A 12,307-nucleotide genomic window follows, 5' to 3' on the forward strand; every position below is an offset into this window, starting at 1 on the left:
TCCACCAGGCATGTGGGTAACTCTACATATGGCAAGCGCTCCTTTGCCAGGGTAGTGGGGTGCAGGGCTTTTGATGACCTGGCTGTCTGTCCTCCAGGCTGTAAATGGTCCAAAGTCTGTGGCAAAGATGCTGCTCTCTTTGTTCTATTTGGTAGATGGGTGGAAGCTGGACACTTTTACACTCCTGTGGCAGAGATGCTCTTTGGCTGTTTGACACTAATAGGATGATGGCAGAAAGATCTTTCCTAGTATAATTTTCCACCCACAAAAGGGCTAGTCAGTTTACAGTGAGTGTCATGGAAATTGGGTGATCCCACTGACTTGAACTACACTGACATCTCAACCTCAAATGAATTTAAGTGTGTTGAATGTTGAGTGTGTCTCTGAAAGAAATTTGAAGTTGAAGCAAATTGAGTAGCAGAGCACATAACTTGGGTTAATGCAGGACATGGATTTTTTTTAACTTTGAAGATATATTGACTTTCAGTTACCTTGTTTCATTCAATTTTCTGTGGTAGAGGCTTATCCATTTTAGTAGGTTTGTTTTCATGATCGGATTATCTTTTTTTATTGTTCTGGAACCAGGTGGTTCCTGTGAAGAAGCATGTATGTTCAGACTGGCGTAATGGTTAAAGGTTCTTTGAACATTAGACACATTTGCGAATGCTTTGATGCAAGTTATATGTTTATGAATGCCATTCAGCAAAAGACTGATCCCAAGCTGTATGGTCTGGCCTGTAGGCTGGTTAATGAAATGTAGGCACTCGTCTGTCATATGCACACTAAAATGTATTTTTTTCTTCACAGATCATCTTACCAGCTCTGCAGTGCACTTATTACTCTCTCCTCTGGCAGCTGACACCAGTCATTGAAGGACCTTTTTCTTCTAAGGTTTGTTGAACTAATTAGTTTAACATTATATGAGCTAGTTGCTCTGATCTTCTTAGTACTAATAACAAAGGGCAGCATTTTCTATCATTGTTAACACATTTATAGAAAAGAAACCTTAGATCTGTGACCATGATGAAGTTGTGAATATTTATAAAATTGGAAATTGTTGAGGTCAAAGTATGTTTGAAGTTCCTGAAATGAATATATATCCAACCCCTTACAGACGTCTCTCAAGTTTGTAATGGCCAATATTTCCCATCTCTTAAAGCCTTACAAATGGGCAACATGTCTCGACCATTTAGTTGTCCTGTTAGGCGTGAACTCTGACAGTTTATGGTCTCATTATCGCCTTTGAGTAGAGCCAGCAAGGACTAAGTCCAACTACCTTTGAGCCCCGAGGCCTCTTCATATCAGTTGACAGGTTGTATATGGTGAGGCCCTGACAGTTGGGGATAGGTCAGGAAAAGCAACACATCATCTGCATATAGACAATCCTCTCCTCTGACTCTCCTTCTAGTGCCGGCCCCATATCTGAGCATCGCAATGGACCAACTGAGCTAGAGGTTCTGTTGCGAGAGCAGAAAGAAGTAAGGACAATGGGCAACCTTGCCTGGCTCACATACAAATCGGGAATGGGTTTAAGACAACCCTTTTGATTCACACATTTCCTAAATCGAGCCCCATTCCCCATATGCACAAGGGTCTTCTAAAAGAATGAACAGTCAACAGAATCAAATGCCTTTTTAAAATCAATGAGTAGAAGGGTACAAGGATCTTGAATATATTGGAGGCTGGCCATTGCCACATACACAGGGTGCATACAATAGCAGGTACTGTGGTTGGGCATAAAGCCACATTGGTCTTGGTAGATCAGTGATGTTAGAATGCACATGAGTCTGTTTGCCAGAACTTTCACAAAGATTTTTTTCTCCATGTTCATCAGAGAGATGGATCGGGCGAGTGGGGTTGTCTAGCCTTGTGGCCACAACAGTGGCTGAATGTAGTTCGGTTGGAAGCACCGTTTGCGTTGGTCTCACAGTACAGATCTAGCAGCCAGGGAGACAGGATCTCTCAGAATTTGTAATAATACTCAAGACCCTGGCTAGGTTATCCAATTTCTCAGTAATCTAGCCCTTCCCATCAGTAGAAGCTAAAGTAGAATTCATGTTTGGTTTTGGTAAAGCATTAAAATTGCCTCTTATAATGGTAATGCCTTGTGGGAAGTTCAACATCACAGTTTCAACTGCTCCAAATATGGTCTGGGGTGTTGAGGTAATACATAAATGCTCAAAAAGTGATACTGCTTCCCTTCAAGAGAACCCTCAATTTCTATATTCCTTGGGAATCAGAAGTAGTATTAGAGACCACCAAGGGGAAGCTTTTTTGAAGAGGTATTGCACCGCCTCTGGAACCTTTAGTAAACCAAATATGAGGCACTCTGTCATAATTGAAGCGTGCCTGATCGGAACACTTGACACCTAACAAATATTTCTTATGTAGCATAAATACATTAGGTGCAGCTCTTTTTGCATAACAGAGGACAGTAGCCCGTTAGAGAAAGTTGTGGTGCAGTCTAAATATCAAGTTTTTTATTTCGACCTGCAAACATATCGAGTTGGAAATATCGAAGGGACAGAATATCGACATCAAGAATATCGGTGACCAGAATATCGACCTGAAGGTAAGAAATATCGTTTTTGTTAATATCAAAGTCAGTAATATCGTTTGCAAAAATATTATTGTAAAAAATATCGATGTTTAGTTTAGTGTTATGTATTTTAGTATGCATTTTATAGGTATGTGTTCTATATTGTTTGTTAAGAATTGTATTTTGTTTTTCAATATATGTATTACATTTTAAGAAGTTACTGATTTTTAAAAAAATATATTTTTGCGTTTTAATACCGAAGCGGGTTGTGGGTTTATAGGGGAATAGGGTGAGAAGTAATTTCATTATAGTAAATTGAATAATAGTTTTTAGAAATGATTAAATATTTTTTAATTAAATTTAGTGCTCTAGTTCTGTAGCGGGTTGTGGGTTACTAGGGGAATAGGGTGGGAAGTAATTTAATTATAATAAAGCAATAATTAATTTTTATTTTGTGGTATTGATAATTAGTTTATTGTTAATTACATATTAATTGGTAATTAATTGATAATTATATTAATTGTGTTAATTTATTTTAGGAACGGGGTGTGGGCTTATAGGGGAATAGGGTGGGAAGTAATTCATTTGAATACAGTAATTATTCATTTTTATTTATTAGTATTGATAATTAATTTATTGATAATTAATCATTAATTGGAAGTTAATTTTTTAATAATTGATTAATTGATAATTTGATTAATTATGTAATTTTTTGTGGGAGCGGATTGTGGCTTTTTAGAGGAATAGGGTGGGAAGGAAATTATAATAAAGTCATTTTTTTGTATAAATGATTAATTTATTGTTAATTAAATATTAATTGGAAATTAATTTTCATTAGTTAATTAATTTATAATAATAATAATTGTGTTTGTTTAAGGAGTGGTTTGTGAGTTACTAGGGGAATAGGGTGGGAAGTAATTTAATTATAATAAAGTAATTAATACATGTTATTTATTGGTATTGATAATTAATTTATTGTTAATTAATTATTAATTGGTAATTATTTTTTATTAATTGATTAAGTGATTATTATAATAATTGTGTTAATTTATTTTAGGAAAGTGTTGTGGGTTTTTAGGGGAATAGTGTGGTAAGTAATTTAATTTTAATGAAGTAATTTTTAATTTTAATGTATTGGGATTTATGAATATTGTATTGTTAACTAATTATTAATTGGTTATTTAATAATAAAATAAAAATGATAAGCATGTTAAATGCAACTCTCTGCTATCCAACACTTTCCCTTCAGTTACACTCTCTGGAGTTTGAATAGTAATTTTGACCCCTGCACTATCCAACACTTTCCCTACTGTTGCACTCTCTGGAGTTGGAAAGGTAATTTTTACCCCTACGCTATCCAACACTTTCCCTACTGTTGCACTCTTTGGAGTGGGAATAGTAATTTTACCCCTAAGCTATCCAACACTTTCCCTTCTGTTGCACTCTCTGGAGTTGGAATAGTAGTTTTTCCCCCTTGCTATCCAACACTTTCCCTACTGTTGCACTCTCTGGAGTTGGAATAGTAATTTTTACCCCTCCGCTATCCAATTTTAACTGTTTTAGTTAATGTAGTGTATAATTTATTTTAAAAAAGCAATTTTTTATTTGTGATGTATATTATTTATATTTTTATTTATATTATTGTTGTATATGTATCTATGTATTTATAATTTATAAAAAAATAACAATTTATGTTATTACAGTAATTATTTATAAATATTAAGTAAGTATATAGATTATATTTTATATGTATATGTTTAATTTATTTTAACATTATTTGTATTAGTTTTAATTTTAAACATTTTAAAATATTTTTAACTATGTTTATTTTAATTATATGGATTATTTACATTATTTTACATTATTTTTTTAATATTAAAAAAAACTATATTTTTAACAACGATATTTTTGACAACGATATTTTTTTCTCAATATTTTTATACTTACCATAATGTAGATAGTACTTCGATATTGTGGACATCGATATTTCCCCTTCGATATTTTTGAAGTTGATATTTCTGTAGTCGATATTCTGTCAGTGATTCACAGTTATTTAGGCCGTTGGTGTTCCAGGACATGACCAAGAACTGAGTTGTGGGTGATTTAGGAGTTGGGAAGTCTTTTTCCTGGAAATACCATGCATTCTGGTTATTAAGCATAGCAACTCAGTGGGCCACTGTGACTGCAGTTGAATCTAGAAATTACATTTGTAGGTGCTTGGGGTAACAAACACGACCACAATGTTGCAACATTAACAAACACGCATAACTTCTCCACCCCCAAACAATCTCCAATCCCATACTTCAACCCCAGAAATGTCTGTTGCCTAACAAAAGCCCTATTGTAATGAACCTCCTATATAGAATCCTTTAGCTGAGTAGTGCATTACTAATACATCAATGGTACCCACAGTGGGATTTTTTCAGATGGTAAACTTGAGCTGCCTGGTCTGTGAAGGCTCCAACTCCTCCTCCTCCTCTTTCCACCCCAGAAGCATCAAAGTTTCAAAGTCATAGTGGACCTTCATCATCTTTGCTTCTCATTCGGGATTGGGTCAGTCTAGAAGAGCCTACAATGGCTTAGAGCCACCATCTAGCGTCAGTGCCAGGGCAGCTTCAGCCGGTCCCCAAAGAGTCCGGTGAGACCCTGGGATGTCCACCGCCCCTGTGAGATCTTGTTCTACTTCTTGGTTTGTGCTGTCCGATGATCGGAGGCGGTTGGTCCCATTGGTCAGGTGGAACATGGTTCTGGGATTAAGCGTCCAAGCTCTTTACTTTCGGTCGGCCAATCCCATGCCCCTTCTATAGTCTCAAAGAAGTGGTAGTGGAAGTTATAGATCACTTTAAGTTTAGTGAGAAAGATCAGCATATGTTGTAGGTTTGTGGCACTGAGTTTTTGTTTAATGGCAAGAGAGAATTTCTTTTTTTCAGGAAAAATTTGGTGCAATCCGGAAATATCATGATTTGGGTAGATTAAAAGGCCAGGTTGTCAATTGTTCGTGCTTCTTAAAGGACTGTGTCTCTGAAATTTAGTGTCCAAGCAATTGTAGGGCAGGGTGGAGCACCTGGTTGTGGTTTCTGTGACCAATGACTTATGGAACTCTCAATCACGTATCATGATGAGAGCCTCAGTTCTGGAATCCAGGAGCTGATCCAGTTTTCTAGAAATTTCTCAGGAGCGGGCTACTCGGGCGTTTCTGGGAATCCCATGAATCTGAGATTATTAAATCTCTATCTGTTCTCTACATCATCAACTCTGTGTTCACGGGTTTTGACCGCGGGGAGAAACCGATACAAATTAGTTTTAAGATCTGCTGCTTCATCAGCCAAGGTGGAGACCAACTTCTCCACCTCCAAAAGTTTATTTGTGACATTTCGAAGGTGCTAAAGGAGGAGAGTCACATCTGTGCCCTCCTCTCTGATTTTAGTCTCCAGTGTACTTCAAGAGGCCCAGCTTGCCTCGGGGATGGTACCAGTATCTGGGGACTCAGGCAGTCGTTGTTCTGCAAGGCCTTTGTGGATAGGGCCAGTAACCCCTAGAGGAGGAGCTGTACATTTGTTAATCCTTGTTTGTATGTGTAGGTTTGGGCCTTTATCTTTCATCATAGTTCTCCACTAGTTTAGGCTGATTTTGTTAAGGAATTGTCAGTATTTCAGCCAAGACCCAACTTTCTCTTAGCAAGTCCCTTCTCTGGTCTTCTGCCTTATGTTCATAGAGGGAGGAGAGGGCTGGCTAGTGAGCACAGAGCCCGGAGGCCCAGTCTTAATAGTAGGTGATATTTGCAAGTTCTGACAGAGCCTGATTGTTAGTTTTGCACAAACCTTCAAACACAGCCAGGATTAATCAAGAAAAAGGGCAAAGAACTCTAGCAGGATAGATTCACTTAAGATTTAATACAGATAACTTATTATTAATTATCTATGCGTCGAATAAATCAAACTATGGATTACATAGATTAATTTAGAAAATTGTCTATCAAGAATATTTGTTGTCAATGCATCGCTGTAGTGCAGTCAAGAAAATAACTGACTAAGAGTTATACAAAAAATGTTTTACTGTTTTAGGGTTTCAACACCAACATTTTGACAAACAATCCCATGCACACAAGTTGTGTTAAGTAATCAAAACAATATTTTAGAAACTGTATATTTATCCATATTCAAAAACATCGATTGATCTTTTGCTAGGGGAACATTATACATGCAATGACTGACAAAAAAGTACCGTCACCAGATAAGAACACCTTAATACAACAGACCTGCAAATGTAATGTGCACAGGTAGTTCAAGCAATGGTCCACAATACAGTTAGAACTTTCTTTAAATTACTCTTATGGTGAAAATCCTGGATATAGGTGGTCGACGCATTTCGGCCTTTCACTTTCACCTTTCACTTTCAGTCCTCTTCAGGACAATGCGTAAAAAGCACCATAGCATTTCAAAATGGACTGAATGCCTTCAATAAAAAAATTGCTGCTCCTTCGTCGTGAAGCTGCAGACAATGCCACTATTTAATAATGGAAAACTATGGGAGAATGTCTAGGGTCGTAGCTGCGAACTACAAAACAACGTAGGTGAGCACTCCACGCAGGCCCGGGGGAATTAGGAACGTGTCTGATGCATAGCATCAAAGGCTACCGCTCACTATAAGTGGACAGTATGCTGATCAGGAGCTCTAGGGAATAACAGTATGTAAATCAGTGACTTGGGTCACGCCGCAATCCCAAAAGTCAGCGAGTAGAGACTTTTGGAAATTCTGCCATACTACCTCCCTGCAAAGCAGATCATCATAATCACAAACACTTAATTCATCCTCCAGATCCTTCACCCGCTTAGTTTTTTGTTGCATTTTGCAGTATTTAGCAAAGTGTGGGATTTTCCTGCAACTGTGATACCTAACAGGAACAGCAGGACAAGTCTTGTTAGCTAGATGAGAACTGCTGCCACATCTAAATCACTTCCCTTTGAAAGTTTTCATTGCATACATCGCAGAGGGATCCTGGGAGCATTTGTTAAGTGCTGTGTTCACAGGCTGCACTTTCTCACCGACCACTGTGACATCATCCTTTATTATGAGTTCCACCCATGATAGGGAGTGCTTGATGCGTTTGACCACCAGCAAGACATTGTCAACTTTTGGTTCATCATTCTGCCAAAGCTCATCTTTGACCTTCTCAGTATTGCATCCAAACATAAATTGATCATGTTTTCTCCTTTCAAGGGCACCTGCAAACTTGCAAGACGCCCCAAATTGACGTAGATCTGTGGCAAAGGATTACACCGACTCCTGCGGTTTCTGAACTCTCGTACAGAAATGGTAACGTTTCAAAATCGTGCTCACCTTTGGTAGGTAATGTTTGTCTAGCTTGCACAAACGCTCTTCAAAGTCATTCAAATCCTCTGGTTCACTTCGCACAACCTCAGGCAAATGTTCAAAGATCTCCTGGCCTTCGGCCCTAAACAATGCAGCAGCAACAAAGCTTTTCTCTCTGCACCTAGCGACACAACACAAACACGAGTGTAATGTAAAAAAAACCTTTTTCTACTTTGACCATTTGATAGTTGGTTCACCAGGAGAAAACAAAAGGAAAGGTGGTGGTGTAATGTTTTGCATGATTCCAGAACCAGCAGCCAGGGACAAGCTGAATTATGACAAGAGTGTGCCTGTCACTAAGGTAATAGGCAGATTTCAAGCAAGAGCTAGTGCGGAAAGTGTTCCTGTCACTGAGGGTTAACTGCACATGACAAGCAAGTGATCATGAGAAAAGTGTGCTTGTCACTGAAGTTTAAATAACAAGCAAGTGATCGCAACAGAAATACGACAAAAGTGTGCCTGTCACTGAGGTTACCTGCAGGCGACAAGCATGGGGTCGCATCAAAAGTATGAGAAAAGTGTACCCAAGCAATTGATAGTGAGGAAAGTGTGCTTGTCACTGAGGTTTAAATGCACACTGCAATTGAGTGATCATGAGAAAAGTGCGCTTGTCACTGAAGTTTAAAGAACAATCAAGAGATCGCAGCAGAAGTACAACAAAAGTGTGCCTGTCACTGACGTTACATGCAGAATGACAAGCAGGAGATCATGAGGAAAGTGTACCTGTCACTGGGGTTTCACAATAACAGGCGCGGCCTCTTTACATTTTCCAAGCAATCAGTGAAAAAGCATGGTGCGTCTTAACCAATAGGAAGCCAGAAAGAACGGACCTCTGTGACGTGTTCAAAGCAACAGCCGATAAAGACTACGAGATGAAACCGAGGGCTTCCAAGCAAATGGGAAGGTACAGACTTGAGCGGCTGTGATGTAGTCTCAAAACTGAGGGGGCTGGCTATTGTGACGTAAGACCCCGAAGCTCCCCATCTGCGAGGACTCTGGCCTTGAGTAAAACACAAGTCGCCTTTCTGGGTTACGGGGAAGCCATTGTTCGTGCAGAGGCAGCACAGTAAGTGTTAGAACCCGGAGCGCTTAAGGAGGTCCTATACCTTTAATGCCTGTTCGGAGTCTGCTGTGATGTGCTTTCAGCCTACCCGGGACTCCAAGTCCCATGATGCCTTGGGGCGTTCTAGGGAGACCATGCTCCTTTCTGCACCAATCAGATGCAGACTAGGAGGTTCATATGCCTCCTCCCTCTTCCTGGTGGTGCTTGGTTTTCTCGTTTGGATTCCTGCCTGTGTCCCGACCCGTGTGTCATTGGTACTTTCCTTCGTTCCCTTGGAATTGTGTTTTTGTTCTTCCTTCCCTGTGCGAGAGCTACGCGAGGCCGCGTGGGCTCTTGCGGTGAACTTTGAGGACATTCACTCTCTACGGCATTTGCGTCTGAATCCTGTTGCCGCTGCAAGCGCCGGATTTGAAACTGCTTCCTCCGCCGCCTAAACGACTCACAGGTGTGGCGCTAGGAAGCGTTACCCTGTCCCGTGAGCCGCTCCCCTGCTCCCCTGCTCCATCGGACCCGAACGCTGTGGATGACTGCAGCTAACTCTCGGCATTTGTTTGAAGTGAAAAGACAAGTGCCGACGCGTTTATTTCCTTGCTTGTTTATTTCTGTTCAAGTGTAAGCCGGGTGAGAATAGCCGGTTTACTTAACCCTTGTGGAGAAGCTTACGTCAGTGGGCAGACTTTCTCTGGTGTACTTCGTTTTTTGCCTGCACAGCGAGGAATATCGCTTACCTTCAATTCTATTTTTGAACACTTATATTTGGGAAGTGATTCAAGACTATTTAACAAAAACTCTCAATTGGAACTATTTCATTTGTCTGGAGAGACCAAAGTATCTACCCTTCTTTTGGTTCGTATATTATGTTATTATTCCATGGATTCCTTTTGGGTTTGATACAATATTTGGGCAGGTAAGAACATTACAGCACACTCTGTACAGAGATATATCGAAATTCTCCTACTTGTTACCATCCTGAGTCTGATAAGGTCCCTGTTGTGTGTTCTGTTTTCTTCTCTCCTCTGCAGGGTACTGCGTCCATTCCACGTTGCACTCCTGAGTGCCCTGTCTTCAATTCGGAGACCTATGGGTTTTGGTGTCTCTCTTTTTTGGCGACCACTCAAACCTGTGTGTATATATACTCGCTGGGTGTGTGGTGTCGTTTGAAACAGAGAGGGACACTGTCTACACTTCTGAGGACGCTGGTTTATGCCTGGAGCTTGTTCATCGCCCGACAGCAAGAAGTTGAATCTTTTTTAAATGAAAAGGAAATAGAGTGAAGTTGTACAACAGTTCCTTGCTACACAATGGGAGGAAAATCCTGAAAGCGCGTCGTGTTGATATGTCCGTACGAAAGTACCATATATATAGTGCACCATATACTGAGCCAGCCTACTGAATTGGTGTGCAGCGGTTGGGATTTAAACTGGTAAAATAAGCTGCTTAACACTCCTTCAAGATAAGCCTGAAGGCTGCTCTCCGCAGATACCACTTTGAGAGCTTTCTAAGGTTATCAAAGACCACTAAAACCACCATAACGGTTGCCTGGATTAGTGCAAGGTGCACCACTTGAATAAGTATTCACCATATACTAAGCCAGCCTCCTACATTGGTGGCATCAGTGAGTTCCAAGGGTGGATTCTGGAAGTAAAGAACTTGCAAGCAGAGGGGACAGAGCTTACGCCAGTCGGAGGTGACCAGAAACCACGGAAGCACAATGCCCACTGATGTTGGAATGTTCTGTAGAGTCGACAGTGACCTTGTCACTGCAGCTGTGAAGACCAGGCAATGCTGCTAACCCTACCAATAAAGGACTATAGGGCTCACTGATCAACCATATCAACTGGAAATAGAGGATGTCGACTGTGTTGATACCACACTGAATCAGCAGAGCATATCATCTGTTGTTGCCCAGCGTTGGTAAGCCTGAGGCGCAAATACTTAAGGGCAATATTCAATCTTAATAAAGTAAGAACATGCAAGGTGGCCTTAATGCACATTTATACCACAACAGTGCCAATGGAGTTGGCACGTGCCGGGAAGTTCTTTGTCACTGCTGGACAGATCTTATGTCAAACGAAAAATCCAGAAAAATAACAGCTTAACTACAATCTGTACATCGATGAGCATCTATAGTACCAGTAGTTGTGCTTCACTAATTCCTATGGTCATGAACATTGCCACCTTAATTGAACAGACAAATAAACAAAGTATTTCATGGCCACCGGTGATTCCGTACCAAGCTTGATAAGCTAAGATGATCTGAAATTAGGGCACTGACTGTCCAACCCGATGCATATGTACATGTTTTTTAACTTTCTCTTTTTCTTTTAAATCTCTTTGCACTTCAAATGTTTTTCTTAAAACGTTTATTTTTTATCATTCTATTGTTTTTTACCATGATCGTAATATGCTTTGCTTTTGTAAATGATTTTAGGTAATCATACAATAAAGTATTCATTCATTCAGTGTCAGTATTCAATGCTGAGAAAGACCAGGAGCGGAGCAGGGGCTGTCCCATGTCGGATATCGGTGACTAGGTGAATGTGTCTTGCTGCAGCACCAGCAAGCCTTGGTACCCTCAACTGGCATGGAAGACAAAAAAGGAGCAACGTTGGGACCAGCAAGGTCCAAGGGACTCACAAACAGCAGGAGAGTCAGAGCAGGTAAGCCTACTGAAACTGTTAAGGAACTTTAAGAGGATCCACAGACCAAAGGCACAGGAGTTGCAAGAGGACCTGGTGCAGCTCACCGAAGATGAAGGCCCACGGTGCAGAGGATGCAGTTAGGACGCTGATCTGGGAGGGAAAAGGTGCTGGAGTTGGGGGTCATTGAGCCTTCGTATAGCCCTTTAGTCTTGTAGTCCTTGTGCCAAAACCTCACATCTTGGATGGTAAGAGAGAGATGAAATTTTGTGTAGACTATAGAGGCCTCAATGCAGTCACTAGGACTGATGCCCATCCAATTTCCAGGGCAGATAAACTGATTACTCCGGCCTCTGGTAAGTATCTCAGCACATTTGGCCTGACTGCTAGCAAATCAGCCAGATTCTCTGACGATGCCAAATCAAAAACAGCATTTGCAACCCCCAGTGGACATTATCAATAAATTGTAATGCCTTTTGGTTTGAAGAATGCACCTGGGGGCGTGGCTTGAGCGCCGATGGAGCAGGCGGCGTGAGCCGGTAGCTCCGCGCTCGATCCCCCGATTAATCCTGAAAATCGGGGTCTGCGGTGGCCTGGGACCGTGGAGACGGTGTCGGAACACCAGCGGCACAGTTGGGACCCGACATCCTGGCTGGCGGAGTCTCGACGCCGGAGTTTTCTTTATTGGCGCTG

The 12,307-nt window shown here is 40.7% G+C and overlaps 1 protein-coding gene across 1 annotated transcript in view; it reads left to right on the top strand.

Annotated features, from left to right (window-relative positions):
* LOC147697138 (cohesin subunit SA-2-like) overlaps positions 1-12,307 on the top strand; it is a 741,253-nt gene that overhangs the window by 485,193 nt on the left and 243,753 nt on the right. Inside the window, exon 22 of the mRNA XM_086934206.1 lies at positions 808-891. Coding sequence (XP_086790332.1) covers positions 808-891 — 84 coding nt within the window. The remainder of the gene's footprint in view (positions 1-807; positions 892-12,307) is intronic.

Source organism: Lissotriton vulgaris, chromosome 8 (assembly GCF_964263255.1).
Source record: "Lissotriton vulgaris chromosome 8, aLisVul1.2, whole genome shotgun sequence".
Lineage (NCBI taxonomy): Eukaryota > Metazoa > Chordata > Amphibia > Caudata > Salamandridae > Lissotriton > Lissotriton vulgaris.